The sequence below is a fragment of the Papio anubis genome, chromosome 6 (genome assembly GCF_008728515.1).
Source record: "Papio anubis isolate 15944 chromosome 6, Panubis1.0, whole genome shotgun sequence".
Classification (NCBI taxonomy): Eukaryota; Metazoa; Chordata; class Mammalia; order Primates; family Cercopithecidae; genus Papio; species Papio anubis.
Genome location: NC_044981.1, coordinates 26,308,389 through 26,329,745, shown reverse-complemented (window position 1 = coordinate 26,329,745; position 21,357 = coordinate 26,308,389). Strand labels below are relative to the sequence as shown.

General features: G+C 41.9%; 1 protein-coding gene and 2 non-coding genes across 3 annotated transcripts; 1 reads left to right on the top strand and 2 right to left on the bottom strand.

The window, feature by feature from the left end:
* Positions 1-1,757: 1,757 nt before the first annotated feature.
* On the bottom strand, positions 1,758-1,830 carry TRNAR-UCG. The gene has a single exon. It is a non-coding gene; the product is annotated as a tRNA-Arg (tRNA).
* A 12,986-nt stretch (positions 1,831-14,816) lies between these two features.
* Positions 14,817-14,888, bottom strand: TRNAM-CAU. The gene has a single exon. It is a non-coding gene; the product is annotated as a tRNA-Met (tRNA).
* Positions 14,889-15,872: 984 nt separating this feature from the next.
* On the top strand, positions 15,873-20,018 carry LOC101024405 (histone H4). Its single transcript, XM_017957660.3, has 2 exons — positions 15,873-16,401; positions 19,803-20,018. The coding sequence occupies exon 1, from the start codon at positions 15,939-15,941 to the stop codon at positions 16,248-16,250; it is 312 nt and encodes a 103-aa protein (XP_017813149.1). The 5' UTR covers positions 15,873-15,938; the 3' UTR covers positions 16,251-16,401; positions 19,803-20,018.
* The last annotated feature ends 1,339 nt before the right edge of the window (positions 20,019-21,357 follow it).

Genomic DNA, 21,357 nt, shown 5'->3' with positions numbered 1-21,357 from the left:
CAGTGTTCGTGATACACATCTAGAAATCTTTCTTCTTGATTTATTTTCTTCCAGTCTCTTTTTTAAAATTCACCTTCAAAAGATGTTTTTTATGTTTGTTTGTTTGTTTGTTTTTTTCCTGAATCCCACTCTCAAAGCAGAAAGGCTTGCACATTCATCAAAGGGTGCATATATTTTTATTTTGGTGGATTTGGGACAAGTTCCTAAATTCCAGTGACCATTTAAGACTCAGGATGTCCACACATTTCCCTATCTTTTTCACTTTTCTCCCTTTTGGCACTCCCAGTCTAGAAAGGCTCTCTCCTCCTTTTGGTATTCTTTGCTCTCAGTGCAGTAGAAAAAGAAAGAAAAAGAAAAGAAAAAGAGTTATGACAGGCAAATTTTTGTGTTCTTGCATCAGAATTTCCACTTTCATTAAATGCTTCAGGGAGGCTGTGGGGCCCCTGGAAAAACTCTTGTTCATCCTCTGGTACACAGGATTAAATACTCATCAGAGAGAGAGGAGGAAGCTTTTTCCTGTTCTTAGAATCAAGAAAAAAGGTGGGGTATGTAATTCTCAAGTATCACTGTATTCATTTTAAAAGGTTACTCTTCTTTTGAGGTTATATACTTTCTCTAGTTTATAAAAGAATGCTCAGTGCAAATGGTGGGTTTTGCCATTAACAAGGGAGAACATGGTTTTGCATGACATTAGGACATTGACACTTTTTAATCCAATAAATTTCAAAGTCTGGTAACCAATGCTCAATCCATACATTTTTTATACAATTTGGAATCTACAGATGACTAGAGGAAATCAGAATCAAACAGAGCTAAGGAAGAAGCTGGGGACAGGGAGAGGTAATTATTACTAGTTTTAATATTCTTAGCTTTGACCTAGAAACAAACTTATAGACTCCATGTGATTTGAATCAATGATCTCATCTGGATGGAGTCAAATGTCTTATGTTTCATCACGATGTCAGCAATTGGAAATTACTTTTCCTTAATCCTAAATTATTATTAAATTCAGGCACACAAAATGTTATTTAGGAATACAAAATGTGTTTTTATGTATTTTGCACAGGTGTGTTCCCTGTCTTTTCCTGTTTGCACACACACACTGTAACCAGTTGCGCTATTTTAATTACCTTTATATTTTTGCTTTGTAATATAAAATTCAATATTAGCTATTCTCATCCTTTTGATGGCAACACATCCAAAACAAAAAAAATTAAAATAGAGAATAAGAACCAGTAACATAGGCTTCAGCAGCTGCCAAAACTCCTTAGCATACGTGCACTTAGACTAAAAAAGAAGTGTGAAGTGTGAAGAGGTTTTGACCTAGTGCTAAATCAGAGGAAGCAACAAGTTTCCTACTGTGATAGCCATTGGGGCCTGGCATTAGTCTGAGACACTACAGTTTGAGAAAGCTTGGCTTATAGATCTGAATTTCTTTTTTTTAAGGAATTCAATCCTTGAATTGAATCCAAGCCTACAAAACCGAAACACAAGTGCTTAAAATCCAAACTTGGGGAGAACCTGACAGCTCCAAAATACTGGATGGCTGTATTTCAGTTTTGACTTTCCAGTCTTTCTTCACTCTGTCACTTGTTCTCCTAAGGCCTTTGAGAATGTCTCCTTATTCCCTTTAAAGGAGAGGAGGAAGAAGGAGGAAAAAAAATGATTCAGAAAACCCATAAAATGGATGATATTTTATTTTTTTCTTGCAATGAAATGGGTAATAGAATTTTCAGGCCCCCAAAACGCACCCCCTTTAACCACGAAGGGATTCGAACCCTCAATCTTCTGATCCGAAGTCAGACGCCTTATCCATTAGGCCACGTGGTCCTTTGCGACTCTTTTGCTGCTGCAATACTTAGAAAATAAAGGGAACTTCTCCCTCATCCCCGCCCCTCGTGTTGGCATCCGCAGCGCCCGTGTCTTCGCGAATTAGAAAATGAAAACTTGAGATTACGTGGGATATTTGGGGCCACAGAATCGGGATTTATAAATGGTTGGGATCGACAATTATTTCAGTCTTGTGGTAATATGACTACTCCTTGGAGAGAAAAGTCGTTTGTTCTATGACTCCCAAGGCAGAAGAAGTGGGGTTTATGGCATCTAAAAGATGCTGAAATTTTGCATACTGAATGCATCGAAGGATATTTTAAAATAAGCTTATTCAAGGTTTCTTCCCTATGATGCTCATCCACATTTATCATTTACATGCTCTAGGTTCTTGCAGGGTCGGCCCAGACAGTTGTTAAGAAAACTGCATCTGGAAGGCAGTTTCACCGCAAGGCGACATCTGCACCAAGGTCTTTCTCGCCATCCTGCATGGCTATCTGCAGACTCCAGAGACAATTATCTCCTTCCCATGTTGTTCTGGTACTTTCTCTGATTGTGATAATGTGATATCAGAGCACTTTTCGTGATATGGTCCTGTTTAGAAAGGAAAGAAAATACTTTCCTTGGTGTTTCTCAGGAGTGCCGAGCGGACTAGAGCCATTACCATTTTTTGAAGTTCCCATATATTAAGAAGTGAAGGAACATGAAATAGAAATGCAAAAATTTTTATTAACAATTTTTACATTTAATGGATCAGAATCAACACAAAAATGTAATGCATTAGCATCATACTACAGAGAATATATTTATAGAATTTATAATGTTCTGTAGATCTCTTGACCCCATAATAGCATATAAAGTTCTATTTTGGGTGGCTTCTTTCAAGCCTGTCAGTGACTCTCGGTGAAGTCAAGTACTTTATTTGAAGATAATGTCAACCGTCTACATATAAGACATTTTCTTAATTTTCCTAAACCCCAGATACTGGGAATAATGGTTCTCCTGGCTCATTTGTGATGAGTCTTGGTTTCTCTTGATTAGCAAATATAGCGGCTTCTGGTGCACAGAAATTGGGCCTTTTACATAGTCTTTCTTTCCCTATCCATAGAAAAACATCTGACAAATAGTTCAATAAAAATATGCTGAATTTCTCACTTATTTTTGAATTCTGCAATCATCTCCAATGTAAGATTATTATTATTATTATTTTTGAGACAGAGTAGCCCAGGCTGGAGTGCAGTGGTGCCACCTCGGCTCACCGAAACCTCCACCTCCCGGTTCAAGTGATTCTCCTGCCTCAGCCTCCCAAGTAGCTGGGATTACAGGCGCCCACCACCATGCCCAGCTAATTTTTGTGTTTTTAGTAGAGACAGGGTTTCACTGTGTTGGCCAGGCTGGTCTCGAACTCCTGACCTGAGGTGATCCACAGGCGTGAGCCACCGCGCCCAGCCAATGTGATAACTATTTAACAAGATTCTTTTATTCTACAAAAGTCTTTGTTGCTCTCTCTCTCTCTTCCTCCTTCCTGGAGAAGATTGAAAGGCTATTGCAATATTTGGATGACCCATAAACCATTATGGGTAGTGTTTGTAGAAGTATCGAGGAGTGGTTGAATTCTGGGTATGTTTTGAAGGGTTTGTGATTACATTGGTGTGAAAGAAATAGAAAAGTCATATATATATCTCCAGTTTCTTTTGCTGTAACAACACAGTTTGCATTTACTGAGACAGGAATGACTTCAGAAAGAGCATTTTGAGGGTGGGGTGTGTATGTGTGTGGTGGGGATCTAGAATCTGTTTCAGCATTTACTTCAAGTTGTGTATTGAACATTCACGTGGAGACGACTAGTGTGGAGTGGTCAGCCTTAAACAAATGTATATAGTCCCAAACTTTCCCTCTCCCAAGTTAGAAAAGAAGTGACTTGCTGAAAAATAAACCAATCAAGGACCAGATCACAAACATGAAAACGCCAAAGACTTTTTTTCCTTTATTTTCCGCCTTATTGATTGATTGATTGATTGCTGCACCTCCTGGAATGGGACAGAGACTTTTTTTTCTCAGGAGAGAATTGGAATAATATTCTTTGTTCACAATTGGTCAGTGGTTTCCTGTTGCCCACTGAAAAATAAAATCTAAGTGTTTGCCTTGTATACTCACCCCCTTATGACCTGTTCTTTCCCTTTTTGTACTGCCATAACTCCAGACCAATTTTAGGTATTGTAAGACCTAAAATTTCAACTGCTGCCTTGAGATTTTTGACCCTCACAGGGCTCCCCAAAAATGCTTATCCACATGTTCCCCTGTCTTGATAGCTATGACTCCCACAAGCAGGAAAGGTTCCCTACTTGGCCAGTTCCCTTATCTGCCAGACCAGCTGCATCTCACTCAGGCCTCAACCTAATGGGTTTCGTCTCACTGCCAGTCTCCCAAACTGTTAAAGCAAGCCAGCTAGATTCTCTGGAGGGAACCAGGAGTCACCTTAGCCTCTGATGACTACAAACCCTACCTCTCACAGCCCCTCCTAGTTCATTCTGCTCCTGAGTGCAAACCTTCTGTGGCCTTGCATGGTGTGCAGTGCCCTCTTCTTCCAGGCTGTGAGTATATATGACTAATAAATTTCTGCCAGTCTCATTTATCCAGTGTTGAGTGTCATGTGTCAAGCCTTCTTACTATTTAGGGCAGGAGAATTTATTGTCTATCTACAGGTGCATAGGAGGTGATCAGAACATAGCCACTTTTCTCTCCAAATCCCTCTCCCTCACATGACCTCACCTCCATACTTCATCACACTGAATTATTTGTAGTTCCTTAAAAACCTTTAACTATTCTGCTTCCTTGTATTTATTTCTTTTTGCTAGAGTGCTCTTCTTGGCTATATGGCAAGTTCTTACTGATTCAAGTTTTGGCTCAAAACCTGCCACCATTTCAGAATTAGACAATTGCCAGGGCAAAATTAATGCAGCAACCCTGTTTTAGTTTTCATTTATCTCTGTAGATAAGTGCCATGGTGATGACCCTTACTAAAATATTGGTATGTTCTCATACTTACTGGGTAATAATGTTATTCTATATATCTCAGGTAGTGAGTTGCTATGAACTAGGTTGTCAGCGTATTTAAAGTAAATATGATGATTTATGATGTGCACCTGGTATCTGGTTCCAAATGGCTGGCCACATGGTAGCTATGACTAGGTCCCCTTAACAACTTTGACTCTAATGCTCAAGTGGACTTTGCTATGCAAGCACAGCTTACACACATGCATGCAGTTCACAATTGGAGAGAAAGGGCTTTCGTATCCTCAATGAAGACATTGCACGAGAAAACCTTTTAGCCTTCACCTGTTGGAGGCCGAAGGAATGAGGGATGTGACCAACTCAATATACCACTGGAGGCTATATGAGCAAACAGCAAACTGTTCTCATGAAAGCAGGATGTTGGCAAACTGACAACTGCATCTGCCACCAGAAGGAATGCTGAGGGTAATCACGTCCCAGGCACTGTGTTCCTTTAGGTAAGCTATAGGAACATCTGGAGCCTGTTGAACAAAGAAAGCAATCATGTGAGCCTTGATAAATCAAGTAGCTGACCCACAGTTACCCCTTCCTCCCTATTAACTCTACCTAATAAATACCAAGGGCTGTAGAAGCTCAGGGCCCTTGTTCTCTAGAAGCAAGGAGCCCCTGACCCCTTCTTTTAAACAAATCCTTTTGTCTTTGTCTTCATTTCTACATTTGTCCTCCTTCGTTCAGTCCTACAGTAACAGCCACAAGTGGCGCCCAAACAGAGACTTGAACGAAGAAGGTCTGCTGGAGCAGAGAAAGTGAAACTGATTAGATGAACAAGGAATCCCAGGATGAGTTGGCCAGCGGAGGATATAAAGTCAGTGCCCTGAGGAGGTACTGGGAGCGGGAAGTTTCTGAATCAGGGTAACATGGGGCAGAATTTGTCTATGGAGGAGCAACATTATGTGCAGTTGCTTAATGCTCAGGTTAGCTCTCAAACACTAACTAAGCTTCTGCAGGAGTTTATTACATATAACCCATGGTTTCCACAGACAGGTACTCTCAATGTGGAAAATTGGGACCCAGTAGGAGAAGGATTAAAACGGGCTCATCAAAAAAGTCTCAAAGTTGATCCTTCTGTTTTCTCTCTTTGGGGTTTAGTCTGTACTGTCCTTCTGCCATTGTCCCCTTCTTATTCTGCCGGACCACAGGAGCCATGTTCTGAATCTCAAAAATTGAAGGAATCTTTTGTCTCACCCACAGCACCCATTGAAAATGATAAACAGGAAAGGAAAGATGAAAATTGGCCTGTACCATCCCCCTAGTAGCAGAAACATCTGTACTGCCTCCTTCCGTAGCAGAAATAGAGACCCCAGTACAAAGAATTATTTGTGCTGCTGCCATAGCTGGAGAGCCCCTAGGACCTTGTGCTTTTCCTATTTCCGTAAGGCCCGATCCAAATAATCCACAGCAGCTTATTTGTGAACACACCTTGCTAGAGTTTAAGTTGTTGAAGGAATTAAAAGCTAGTGTAGTTAACAATGGAATACAGAGCCCATATACTTTAGGATTGCTAGAATCTGTATTCGATGCTATGTGCTTTCCACCCTTTGATATAAAGCATGTGGCTCACACTTGTTTGTTTGCTAGTGCATATCTGACATGGAATTTAAACTGGCTAGAAATGTGTGCACACCAGGCTAGACAGAATCGTGCTGCTGGACATCGGGACATTACAGAGGATATGCAACTGGGTAATGACCCTTATTCAGATCTGCTACAATAAGTGACACTCCCAGGCGCTGCTTACAAGCTGTGTGCCTTGCCCGCTAAACCCGCCTGGGACACCATTCCAGAGGAAGGAGTCTCGGTACAATCTTTTCTACATGTTATGCAAGGATCGGAGAAGTCCTATGCACATTTTGTTGTATGATTACAAGAGGCAGTGTGGCATCAGATTCCTCATACTGCTGCTCATACCACTTACTTTGACTCTAGCTTTTGAAAATGCAAATGCAGATTGTAAACATGTTCTGGCACCTGTGAGATGTACAAAGATCTTAGGAAATTTTCTCAAAGCCTGTCAGGATGTGGGAACTGAACTCCATCATTCTACAATGTTGGCTCAAGCAATGGCTAATTTAGTAGTAAACAAATCTAGAAAGGGCCAAAGGTCAAGCTCTAAAGTAGGAAAATGTTATAATTATGGAAAAATTGGACATTTCAAAAAAGAATGCTCTCAGACCTCTGGGCAGAGGGGATCTTATAATGCAGTTCCCCCCTCACAGAAAAAACGCCAGGACTTTTCCCTCATTGTAATAAAGGAAATCATTAGGTTAATCAATGCCACTCAAAATTTCATCAGAATGGCACCTCTTTGTCAGGAAACAGGAAGGGGGCCTGGATCTGGGCCCCTCAAACAATGAGGGCATTCCCCATCCAGGCCACAACCCGTTTCAGGGGTGGGTTCCCAGAAGAACATTGATTCCCTCTCCCCAGGAACACCCAGAAGCACAGGATTAGATCTCCCAGTCAGAGAACAGGTTACATTTGTTGGAGGAGACAAACCCACGAAGGTTCCCACTGGTATTTGGGGACCTTTGGCAACAGGATATATAGGATTAATTTTGGGCAAAAGCCATCTTAACAGGGCATTACTGTGATCCCCGGAGTTGTTGACTGATTATGAAGGAGAAATTCAAGTAGTAGTAATGTCACAAGATCTTTGGGTTTTTGAACTGGGAGAATATATTGCTCAACTATTGCTTATTCCCTGCAAGTTGCACCCTTCCCCACAAAAGGAAAAACGAGGGAATCAAGGATTTAAAGGACAACTAGGTGGTAAATTTATCTATCACAACCCATAGCATTGAATCAACCCACCTGTACAGTGCCAATTAAAGGAAAGGAGTTCTATGGGCTTATGGATACGGGAGCTGATGCATCAGTAATATCCAAACACTATTGGCCCACCATCTTGACCCCTGCAATTAACTTCTACATCCCTAGTGGGACTAGGAAAGCTCAAAGTGTTCAATAGAGTGCTGAGATTTTATCCTGTCTCAGAACGGATGGACAGTCATGTACTTTTCAACCTTATGTCGCAAATATAGCTGTTAATTTATGGGGCCGAGATTTACTTATAGCATGCGATATGAGACTTACAAATGAAACTATTGATAATCCAGGATTTAAAATGTTAAAGAAAATGGGATATCAGAGTGGAAAAGTCTTAGGAAAGCCCCTGCAGGGAAACCCTGATCCAATATCAATAACTGGACAAAACAGATAGAAAAGGATTAGGTCATCAGGATTTTGGGCAGGGGTCATTGATATTTCTCCTCCACCTACTGCTTTGCCGCTAGAGTGGCTGACTGACAAACTTGTGTGGGTAGATCAATGGCCCCTATTACAGGAGAAACTGATGCAACTCCATCAGCTAGTGAGAGAGCAATTGGAAGCAGAACATATAGAAGAGTCAGCCCCTGGAATTCACCAGTATTTGTGATCCAAAAATGTCCGGAAAATGGCGACTGCTACATGATTTAAGAGCTATGAGTGCACAGATTAAATCAATGGGTGCATTACAGCAAGGTCTGCCATCCCTAGCAGCCATTCCAAGAGATTGGCCTCTTGTAGTAATAGGTCTTAAAGATTTTTTTTTTTTAACTATACCATTACACAAAAAGGATAAGCCTCAATTTACCTTCTCTGCCTTCTATTAATCAAAGAGAAGCTGTCTCTCGCTATCAGCGGAAAGTTTTAGCCCAAGGCATGCTCAACAGTCCTATGTTATGTCAACATTTTGGAGGAAAAGCTTTAAAGGAGCCTCGCAATATATTTCCCACTGCCTACATCATTCATTGTATGGATGATATTCTTTTGGCCGCTCCTACAGATCAAATGTTACATCAGTTATTCAGAGAAATAAAACTAGCCTTGATAGCATGGAATCTCAAAATAGCTCCTGAAAAGGTGCAAACAACCTCCCCATACCAGTACTTAGGTACTATTGTTACTGGAAGACATGTTCAGCCTCAGAAAGTAACTCTCTGTAGGGACAGAGTACAAACTCTGAATGACTTCCAACAATTATTAGGGGATATTAATAGGCTGTGCCCGATGCTAGGTATTGCCATCTACCAACTCACACACCTTTATCAAACCCTCCAAGGAGATTCTTCATTACATTCTCCTCAGCAACTTACTAAGGAGGGAGAAGTTGAGTGACAACTTGTAGAACAGATCCTTCAGCAACAACATGCCTCCCGGCTATAGCCGCAAAAGCCTTTGCTTTTGTTTATTCTTCCTACTCCTCATTCTCCATCAGGATTTTTAGGCCAATTCATAGACAAATCTGTAATGACAATATAATGGCTTTTTAAAATCCAATCAGACAGTGAAATCTGTGCAAGTTTATCTTTCTTTAATTACTCAACTTATAACAATAGGTAGGCATAGATAAAAAATGCTTACAGGATGTGATCCTGATAAAATTATTGTTTCCTTGGATTCCCAACAACAGGCCGCAGTATGGGAAATGTCGACTGCACGGCAAATCGCTTTTGCAGATTTTGTGGGGATAATAGATAACCATTATCCATCAGACAAAATTTTGCAATTTTATAAAGTTCACCCTTTTATCCTCCCTGTAATTACTCATCACAAGCGCATTCCAGGTGGAAGGACTTATTTTACTGATGGCTCTTACAAAGGCCGCACGGCTATTTATGTAACTAAGCATACTCAAACAATAAAGACCTCTGGAGTTTCAGCTCAGTGTTCAGAGTTAATGGCAGTTATTCAGGTTTTAGAGCTCACAGCTTTATCTCCTATGTTGTCTGTGATTCAGCCTATGTTGAAAATGCAGGTAGTCGCATTGAGACTGTCACTATTAAGGGCACCCTAGAACCAGAGCTGCTTAATTTGTTTCTGAGACTTAACAAGCTATTTGCTCTCGTGCTGCTCCTGTTCGCTTTCACATGCAACTTCCTGGACCACTATCTCAAGGTAATGATAAAGCAGATAAATTAATTGGTTCTGTGTTTCAACAAGCCCAAGCTTCCCATACATTACTGCATCAAAACACCTCTGCCCTTACTTCTATGTTTCATCTGCTTTGCAGCCAAGCTCAAGCTATTGTGCAAGCCTGCCCCACTTGTCAGCATGTCCCTGGTGTTGCACCCATGGAAGGATGAGACCCATGAGGCTTGGCTCCAGATGAAATCTGGCAGATGGATGTTGCACGTACAGCAGCCTTTGGCAAACTTAGCTATGTTCATGTGACTATAGACACCTACTCCCATATGTTACATGCCACATATCAAACAGGGGAAACTGCTGGCCATGTCCGATGGCATTGTTTGTCATCATTTGCCCATATGGGAGTCTCTAAACAATTAAAAACTGACAATGGACCTGCTTATGTTAGTCGTGCTTTTCAAAAGTTTTTACAGTTATGGGCAATCACTCATAAAACAGGAATTTCTTACAACCCCAAGGACAAGGTATTATCGAGTGGGCACATCAAACACTATGGTGTATGTTGAGAAAAAACGGGAGAATAGGAGACCAGCTACCACCTTAAACAAAATCTCATTTAGCCTTGTTTACTTTAAATTTTTTGACTCCTGGTATGGATGGTAAGACTCCGGCAGAACGACACTGGCAAGTGTTAGAGGGAAAGAGGCAAGTTTATCCAAAGGTGTTATGGAAACCCCTGGAAGGACAATGGAAAGGCCCAGTGGATTTGCTGACGTGGGTATGAGGGTATGCTTGTGTTTTTACAGGAGATGGACAAACCGTGTAGGTGCCCTCCAGATGTGTGCAACCATGGAACAGGAGACTGGTGGGATCCATGGATCGCAACCATGGGCCCGGTTCCCCCAGTACAAGCCATAGGCTAGTTGAATCTGAATGCGAAAATGGAACGAGGGCTGACTGGAGTCACATTGACATCCACCCCCATAACATGGGGACAGATCAAGAAAACCACGCAGGAAGCTGAGAAAATGCTGGAGTGTCAGGGTCAGGCAAAAACTCCTGACTCGATGGTCTTGGCCATACTAGCTGCAGTGTCCTGTGCGGTGTGTTTCCCCTGTGTAGAAGCAAAAACATATTGGGCATCTGTTCCTAACCCCTGAGTAGTGTGACTTGTACTCCAGAGTAACACTCCTCCTGAGGTATATCGTGATCAGTGAGCATGGACTCCAGGACCCTTAACTCCCCCGACAGAGAACAATTAGATTCTCAGAACAATAGTATCAATTACACCGCCCCATTGGAGGGATTCCCTTTATGTATCACCAAGGATACGTCGCTCAATGGCAGTTGCCTTGCAGTCCAATCCCAGGCATGGTTGAGTCACCATGGAAAAATTATGTACCTCTTAAGCCTTAGCTCTATTAATATTACTGGTGGATTGACTAATCTCTCCTGGCCCCATCGCCCAAAGTGTATTGATTATATAGAATGGGCTCCCTTCAATAATTCTCACCCTCCTCCTAGGATCCCATGTCTTAGCCCCTTAGCTAGACAATAGTCTATGTTTTTTTTTTTTTTTTTTTTTTTTTTTTGAGACGGAGTGTCGCTCTGTCGCCCAGGCTGGAGTGCAGTGGCCGGATCTCAGCTCACTGCAAGCTCCACGTCCCGGGTTCACGCCATTCTCCTGCCTCAGCCTCCTGAACAGCTGGGACTACAGGCGCCCGCCACCTCGCCCAGCTAGTTTTTTGTATTTTTAGTAGAGACGGGGTTTCACCATGTTAGCCAGGATGGTCTCGATCTCCTGACCTCGTGATCCGCCCGTCTCGGCCTCCCAAAGTGCTGGGATTACAGGCTTGAGCCACCGCGCCCAGCCAACAGTCTATGTTAATGGGAGACATTATTGACTGGGGTCCCTGTGGTCATTTGGATGGGAGAGATGAGAATCAGACCTCATGGCACAAACTTCACTGCCACTGGTGGTGAATATTTAATATTTCTTTGCTATATCACGTTGGGATTCGATCCCAATCTACTGCACAACTTGCTTGGCATGGAACAGGCTTCAGTCCATCTTTGCCTCGGTGGCATAATCAAAGAAAGAGGGGCCCAGTTTAGGAGTCAATATGGAAGTCAGCACTCCCATTTATGAATGGCAGCATCTGGGTCAGGACACTATCCAATAATAGTAATAGGACTCAACACAGTTTTAATGTTACCTTTGTAAGAAATATTACCACTCAATTTACAATTTGTGTTTTTAATCCCTATATCTTTCTGGTGGCTAAAAAGGACCAACTCCAGGTAAACGTCACCCAATTGACTTGTGACTCCTGTCAACTGTATCACTGCCTAAATCATAGCATGATACAAACACACAACATATCCACCTTAATAATTCCAGGTCGCATTCCCAGATTATGGATTCCTGTCAATTTGTTCGAGCCTTGGGTGGCTATCCCCTGCTTTACATTTTGTACAACTCCTTCTTACTCAGTTCACTCATTGTGCTCATAAAGCCTTAGTTATGGTATTTTTTGCTATAGTCTCCCTAGTTACACTAATAACCTCTGTTGTAGTGTCTTCAGTAGCACTGCACAGCTCTATTCAAACAGCCCAATATGTGGAAAATTGGACGCATATGGCCAACAAGGCATGGATGCTTCAAAATAAAATTAACACCAAAATACAAACAGAGGTGGCAATGTTAAAGACTACTGTCCTGTGGCTAGGAGAACAAATACAAAGTTTGCAGTTGCAGCAGCAATTGCATTGTCATTTTAACCATACTCATATTTGTGTAACTAACTTGGAATATAATCAAAGTGAATTTCCAAGGAGACTTGTAAAGGCCCATTTGCAGGGGCTTTTACATCCAATGTTACTTTCGATATTAATGATTTACAGAGTAAAATTCTTGATTTGAATAAGCAAACTCAAGAGTATCAGCCCTCTGTAGAAACTTGGACCTAATTCCAGCAAGGTTTAGAGAACCTTAACCCTTGGACCTACTTTAAACAGCACCTCAATGTCTCTTTTATAATTATAGGAATAATGTTACTGTGTCTCTGTTTTCTGTTCATAGTCTGTAAAATCGGCTGTACCACCAACTGGCAATTGAAAGCTGCACAGCCTGGAATTGCCTTTATTCAATTAACGCAAAAACAAAAAGGGGGAAATGTTGAAGGCCAAAGGAATGAGAGACATGGCCAACTCAATATGCCACTGGAGGCTATATGAGCAAACAGCAAACTGTTCTCATGAAAGCAGGATGTTGGCAAGCTGACAACTGCATCTGCCACCAGAAGGAATGCTGAGGGCAATCACGTCCCAGGCACCGTGGTTGCTTAAGGTTATCTACAGGAACATCTGTAGTCTGTTGAACAAAGAAAGCAATCATGTGAGCCTGTGATACATCCAGTAGCTGACCGACAGTTACCCCTTCCTCCCTGTTAACTCTACCTAATAAATATGAAGGGCTGTAGAAGCTCAGGGCCCTTGTTCTCCAGAAGGAAGGAACCCCCGACCCCTTCTTTTAAACAAATCCTTTTGTCTTTGTCTTCATTTCTGCATTCATCCTCCTTTGTTCAGTCCTATAGTAACAGCCACATTCAACTGTGTATATATATTTTTTCTGCTTTTTTTGCATTGTATCCTGTGCTATAATTAATCTTTTTTGTTTTTATTTTTAAAACATGTTCTTTAACCCAAACAAAAAATGGTCAATAGCTATAATAAATCTTAACTGAGAGTGTGTTGAGTCATGTGATTACTTCCAGTGAATTACTGAATTAGTGGGTGGTCATGGGACTACAAGCACCATTTTCCTTATTCCTTAGTGTACAATCCTTTCACAGAACTACTGGATTGCACTCTACATATTTATTTGTTTAAAAGCATATGGGCCAGGAGCGGTGACTCAAGCCTGTAATCCCAGTAGTTTGGGAGGCCAAGGCGGGTGGAGTTTTTGAGGTTAGGAGTTCAAGATTAGCCTGGCCAACATGGTAAAACCCTGTTTCTACTAAAAATACAAAAATTAGCTGGGTGTGATGGCAGGCACCTGTAATCCCAGCTACTTGAGAGGCTGAGGCAGCAGAATTGCTTGAGTCCAGGAGGCGGAAGTTGCAATGAGCCAAGATCGTGCCACTGCACTCCAGCCTGGGCAACAAGAGCGAGACTCCATCTCAAAAACAAACAAACAAACAAAAAACAAAAACAACAAAAGCATATCTAGACTGTAGACTACTTAAGGTACTTAAGGTTTTTTTTTTTTCCTTAGTTCCTAATCCAGTATGTGACACATAAATATCTGAATAGGAATCCTTTCTGAGAGAGAGAAGCATAAAACAGTCCACACAGATGTTTAAAAAATAAGCACAGTGAATAGTTCTATTTGAAATATTAAAGGACGGTAGAGAGTAGAGACACATTTAACAGTAGTGTCAGCAGAAATGTTTTTCTCAGGTCAGAGTTCAATCAGTGCTATGAAGACTCCACACCCACCTCATAATGCAACTCATTTCCCGAGATTAAGACCCTCGTAGGTGCAGAGAATCTGCGTGGGGATTTAGGGATTCCTAGTTGATCGCCTTAACTACTTGGCAAATAGTGCTTTCCGAATTATGTATCAAAGGATATAAAACTCCATTCCTGGGCTCCCACCCCACCCTTGGCACTCGGTTTATGTAAGCATTTTCTTTGCTTTGCAGGTTAACTTACAACTGTCATAACTGGCTGCAACAGTGGCACGGCACTTTGGCAACAAGAGAAATTTGCTGTGTTTAGAGATGAAATATTGATTAATAACACTTGGGTGTCCATGAAAATAAAAATGGTACATGCAGAGATTGTAGTTTCACATTATTTCTCAGAAGTGCTTGTAATTCTGGAATTAAAAAAATACTTGGTTTCATTTTGTTTTCTTTCATTATTGTTTAACCTAAAAAAATTGTCACTAGAAAAAAAAATTATCCGGAAGAGACAAGGAAAAAAAAAAAGACACCTAGCAGAGGATGGTTTCGATCCATCGACCTCTGGGTTATGGGCCCAGCACGCTTCCGCTGCGCCACTCTGCTCGTCCGCCAACGAACGTTCCTCACAATACTCTTAACTACTGAGGCGATGCGCTCAGACCACCTCGTATTTTAAGAGCGAGCCTACGATAAGTTGCCTATTTCATACTTTGGCTACCACAGGTTGCCAACTCACTTTGGAAAAAGGCGTCTACCAGAATCAAACAGAAAACAAAACTAGGGATAGAAAAGTAAACATCAATACACTAGTGGGCTAGGTGCGAGAGTCACTCTGTAGTAGCTCACGCCTGCAGTCACTGCACTTCGGGAGACGAACGCAGGCAACATAGCAAGACCCTGTCTCAATAAAATAAAAAAAGGAAAAAAAAAACCCCAAAAACCCACCCCGAAACCCACACACTGGGTGCAGTTGTGAGGGGCACTTAGATATTGAAATGGCAATTACAAATTTTAATAAGTAGGGAAAGAAGAGAACAAACTGGGAATAGAATCAAGCCTCCGCGCGGAGGGGGATAATTCTACCACGAATCACTAACCTACCATGTCTTCGCCATCGGGAAGAAAACCGTTTTGGTTACGTTTCCCTTGGCTTGATGATAGAGAGGGTGAAATCTTGCAATTGTCAAACACTTCCGAAGGAGGTTTCGGTCCGCATGTGCTTTACAGCAGGCAGCAGAAATGCCAGTCACTGTGACCTTGGGGACAAAGCTGGACTCCTCAGGCTTTCGGTCCTGTGGACCGAAGCTCGTCTCCAATTGTCCTAAAGCAACTCAAGAAACAATTGATAATAATTTAAACATGTTGATTTCTTTAATCTGATTTAGCTGTTAAAACAGCCGTAAAACTCCTATTCCTATTTCCCAGCAATTGCGAGAGACGCCTCCACGGAACCCGCGCTCAGATGTCAAAGGCTGAAGTTGTTGGTGACGTCATCCAGGGCGGGGCTGCATAGGGTGAGACCAAGAGGCAGGACCAAAGTTCCCGTATGCGCGCTTTCAGTCTTCAATTAGGTCCGAATTCCCTGCATATAAGGGCGTCGTTGCTTTCCTCGGCTTTTAGGTTCCTGAAAGCGGCTTTGGGAGCTGGTTAGTCATGTCTGGACGTGGTAAGGGTGGGAAAGGCTTAGGTAAGGGAGGCGCTAAGCGTCACCGCAAGGTTTTGCGGGACAACATTCAGGGCATCACTAAGCCAGCCATCCGGCGCCTTGCTCGTCGCGGCGGTGTCAAGCGTATTTCTGGCCTTATCTATGAGGAGACCCGTGGTGTTCTGAAGGTGTTCCTGGAGAACGTGATTCGTGATGCAGTCACTTACACGGAGCATGCTAAACGCAAGACTGTCACAGCAATGGATGTGGTCTATGCGCTGAAGCGACAGGGACGCACTCTTTACGGCTTCGGTGGTTAAGGCTCCCGGTTACTCCACTCAGTATTTATCTTTACAACCAAAGGCCCTTTTTAGGGCCGCCCAATTTCTTCGTAAAAGAGCGAACATCTTGTTACCCTGTTCCAGGTTTTTGCTGAAAAAGCAGTCGTTGTGCACTAGTGTGCATTTGCAGGTAACGTTTAATTTCTCGTGGTTAATCGCGCATGTTTAGGATTTGGGCACAAAAAACTTGAAAGTTACTACTGTTTCCTATTTGGGGGTAGTTAGTATGTTTAACGATTAGTTTTCTTGGACACCTTAGGGCGTTAGATAGCAGTGAGTAAGCTGTATTGGTCACGGTTTATAATTCTCGTGGGGCTTTCCTTTTCAGTTTAAGTTTGAAGTGTTCGTAAGGATCTCAAGGATTACGGAAGTTGTAGGAAACACGGGGAAGACTCCACGTTACTGTTTTCAAAATGGCGGGGAGGGCTGAGAACAAAGAAGGCTCGCACTCAGGCGGCGGTCCTTAAAGGCGAATCCGTGAGCGCAACAGATCTCCCTGAGTAGGATCGTAAATCTAAGTACAGGCGGCGTGTACGCTGCTGCTTTTGACTTGGTGACAAAACTGGTCAGCAAAAGGCAGTGTGGGGTAACAATATAAATGTTCATTCGAGAGCTATTAAGTACTGTTTCCAATAGACCTAATAAAATGTGTTTCTGCGTATTATAAGAACATTAAAAGGTAGAGTATCGCTTGGTGAGCAATATAGAAACATCACCATAAACCTATTTTTTTTTTTCTTGAGACGGAGTGTTTCTCTTTCGTCCAGGCTGGAGTGCAGTGGCGCGATCCTCCGCCTTAAACGGTTTCAAGCGATTCTCTTGCCTCAGCTTCCTAAATAGGTGGCTATTTTTAGTAGAGACAGGGTTTCACGGTGTTGGCCAGGCTGGTCTCGAACTGCTGACCTCGTGATCTGACCGCCTCAGGCTCCCAAAGTGTTGAGATTACAGGCATGAGCCACTAAGCCCGGCCACTAAAACTTAAATTGTTAACCAGCAGTGTTAGCCTTTTGAAAAAGTATACATTCAGGCATCAGGACAATGATTTGCTAGAGACCCAACCTGTAGGAGATTTGGATTGGCTTTTTTTTTTTTCCTTTTTTGAGGCTGAGTCTCTCGCTGTCGCCATGCTGGAGTGAAGTGTTTTATCTTGGCTCACTGGAACTTCGCCTCCCGGGTTCAATTCATTCTACTGCCTTAGCCTCCCAAGTGACTATAGACTCGCGCCACTACGCCCAGCTAATTTTTGTATTTTTTGGTATAGATGGGGTTTCATCATGTTGGCCAGGATGATCTCCATCTCTTGAGCTCGTGATCCGCCCGCCTCGGCCTCCCAAAGTGTTGGGATTTATAGGCGTAAGCCACGCGCCCGGCCTGGATTGGCTTTTCTAATGGTGTCATTTTACTTGGTTTCTATACTCTGTCCTGAGCAGAAGTGACTTTTGTATACTTAGTTGAAATTAGGTTTATATTCTTGTCAGGAAGAGTTTATATGTACATACTGGTGCACCACATCAGAGACATATGTCTGGTTTATCTACGTTGAAGATAATAGGACAATTGCTGGTTTAGGATGATAGTTACATTGTAAAATCAGATTTTTCCTCTGTGGTCAGCAAGCAAATTGTAGGGTTCTAAGTTTGAAATTGGGAAAATCAATGGAGTTACTTTGAGTGTCATCTTTTTCAAAGATATGGACTTGTGCATTAATATGAAAAGAACGATGTTATCGGAGCTAAAGCACTGGTTTGTATGAGGACATAAAGTTAACAACAACAAAAATTGAGCACATAACATATGCCAGGTACCGTTAATGGCTCTGAGAATTATAGGAGTGAATGACAGTGAACAAAACAGTATTTTCTGTATGCATGGAGTCTATTGGGTGTGCGTTCACACATGAAGTAAGTAAAACTATCAGATGGTGCTAAGTGCTATCACTGAAACAGGCTAAAGAGGGAGGAGGTGATGTTTAATTATTTTTTTGAGGTAGGGTCTTGCTCTGTTGCCCAGGCTGCAGTGCAGTGGTGCGATCTCGGCACATTCCACCTACACCTCGCTTGGGTTCAAGCAATTCTAGTGTCTCAGCCTCCCGAGTAGCTGGGATTACAAGCATGCACCACCACACCCAGCTAATTTTTGTATTTTTAGTACATGTTTGGTTAGACTCGTCCCGAACTCCTGCTTCATGTGATCCGCCTGCCTTGGCCTCCCAAAGTGCTGGGATTACAGGTGTGAGTCACCGCGCCCAGTCGAGAAGGTGGTCATTTTAAATGATAGGGTCAAGGAAAGCTTTACTGATAAAGCGATAGTGGAGAAATAAAGACTAGAGAATATTCCAAATAGAAGACCAAGTAGCAAAGCCTGGAGATAGCAGAGTTATTGTGGCTGGGCAAAAGGGCAGAAGAGGTGCAGAGGAATGGAGATGAGGTCTGAAAGGCAAATGGAGGCAAGCTGTTCCTATATGGCCTTGTATGTAGGCCAGTGTAACTACTTTGGTTTTATTCCTAGTGAGGTGGGAGCCACTCAGGGTTTTGAGCAGAGGACTGAGATGATCTGATTTATATTTTAAAATGAGCTGTCTGGATGCCTAATGAAGAATAAACTGATGGAGCCTGGATAGGAGCAGAGATCAGTTAGTAGGGTACTAAAAAAAAGGAGTTGAGATGGCAGTGGCTTGCTCTGTGTATTAGTGGTAGAGGCTCTGAAAAGTTGTTGGATTCTTTATTTATTTTGAAAGAAGGTTGATAGTTCATTTCTGAGCCACTGAGTGTGTAGAGTATGAGAGAAAGAAAATTTATGGATGATTCCAGTTATTTCACTGACAGCAACTGAAATGGAGGTATCAGTTGCTAAAAACGGGGAAGAATACTCAAGGAACAAGTTTTGGGAAGAATTCCATTATCTTAGTTTTGGACATCCAGAGAGAGTGTGAGATGCTTATTACACATATCTAAGAGGAAGATATACGAAGGTAAGCAGTTTGATACACAAATCTGGAGTTCAGAAAAGAAGTCTCGGCTGGAAACGTAATTGAGAGTTTTTACTCCTATGAGAGTAAAAAAGCCAGAAGGTGAAATGACATCTCTTAGGAAAAGAGGGTTGATAATGAAGATAAGCAGTGCAAGGACTGAGCCCTGGGTTACAGAAGTAAGGAATGTTTGCTTTGTACGTACGACATCTGGATTCCTAACTTGCAGTTTTACAAGTGCTTTCTTTAGTAATTGTCTGTTTCCGTAATTTTTGGAACACACAGAAAAAGTTATCCCTATTTTACAAATGTGGAAAAATGCCCTTGGTAATAAGGGTATGCAATAATATGGCAATTTTCATTCAAATAACCTGTTAAAGTTAGAACCATGAAGGGGGTTACTTTGGAGACCCAGTGATAGATATTCATACCTTTTTCAAAATGTGCCCACTTTCCCCATATATTTTGCTTGCAATTCCAGGAGTTCTCAGGCCTCCTGAAACGTATTTGTGGAACTCAGCTTGACAGCTCTATATTTGATGCTGCCTTTTTTCTTCCCTTAGTTCTGTGGCTCCTGATGGATCTGAGAAGATGGACGTGGAGGATGAAAATCTGTCTGATTATTTTGAACTGATGTTTGTTGCTGTGGAGATGCTGCCCATATGTTCATATTGTGGATGTTAAGTCAGTAGCCCACAGCCTTGTATTCCATATTCTAGAGACCCTGCTACTTGACATCTCAACTTGAAAGTCCAATAAATATGCACTTCAAACTTAAATAAGCTTCAATTTCTTTCATTATCTCTGCAAAACAGCTTCTCCCATCATCTTGAAATTAGTGAACAGCATTTTACTGTTTTAGCTGGAGTCATTTCTGTCGTTTCCTTTCACATCCTACATAACAATCCATCAGTAAGTTCTATGAGCTCTTTGAAAACAGAATCCAACTGTTTCTCATTCCTACTTCTGGTCAAACCACTGCCAACGCTCACCTTTATTGTTGTAGCACCCTCATTGCCTAGTTCTGTTCCATAGATTTCCAGTAAAGGGTGAGTAAAATCAGGTCACTCTTCTGCTGAAAATCCTCCAATGGCTCTCATTTCACTAAAAGGAAAACCCAGAGTCCTTTCAGTACCTTGCAAGTCCCCACTCTGGCTGTTGTTATCTCTTTGGCCTCAAATCCCACTACTCCTCCTCTCCTTCCTTGCCCAGCTCCGCTAGCCTCTCGAACTTGCTGGAAGTATGTATCTCTTTCAGGGACTATATACTGACAGTTCCCTTTGTGTGGGCAATTCAGCTTCTAGATTTAAGTGTTGCTGCCTCACTTCTTTCAAGTGACACCTTCTGTGTTGTGACCCCACTGGCATTACAATCCTGCTCCCTTCCCCACGGCCTTCCCACTATATTTTTCCCTGCTACTAATGATCCTGCAGTCTATTTGGAGAGTGAAAACATATGCTTATGAAAAGGAAAGCAGGAATGGAGTATTATATGGAATGTCAGATGAGTGTAATTCAAGTCAGTATCAGAAGTGATAGTTCCTGGCTGTTAGGCCAATGACACGAATGTGAACTTTTTTCTGGACAGCAGGGAACCATACAAAATCTCCCCTCCCTGCTTTGCTTCTGATTATGTCACAATTCTAACACCTTTCACAAAACTAGTTCTTACGCTGAGCATATTAGACTCAAATTATGTGTTTATCTTAAATACCTAGATGAATATAAATAAAATGAATATAAATCTAAATTAATTTACAGTTGATAAAATGAAATACCTTAGTATACATGTTAGGTTATGGCCTTCTGGCAGAAAAGGAAGGTATTTCAAGAACTGTCTTTTACACAGCAAGTCTTGTATATTAGCAGTGATTTTCGTAAAGTGCCTGGTCTTTTGAGCATCTAGACTTTTGGAGAGATTGCCTTTTTTATAACCAAATTTCTAATACAAGCAATATTTATGGAGGTTTTGTTTTTATGGAAGGCGAGATGACTTTTCCATGAATACATTTGTTCATTGTTGTTACTTTATTTGCTTCAAAATTTATAATTCTAGATACATATAAAGAATGTAGGCCGGGTGCAGTGGCTCATGCCTGTAATCCCAGGCTGGGGCTGG

Excerpts from the sequence above, each read along its gene's own strand:
- LOC101024405 (XM_017957660.3), top strand. The coding sequence starts at position 15,939 with ATGTCTGGACGTGGTAAGGGTGGGAAAGGCTTAGGTAAGGGAGGCGCT.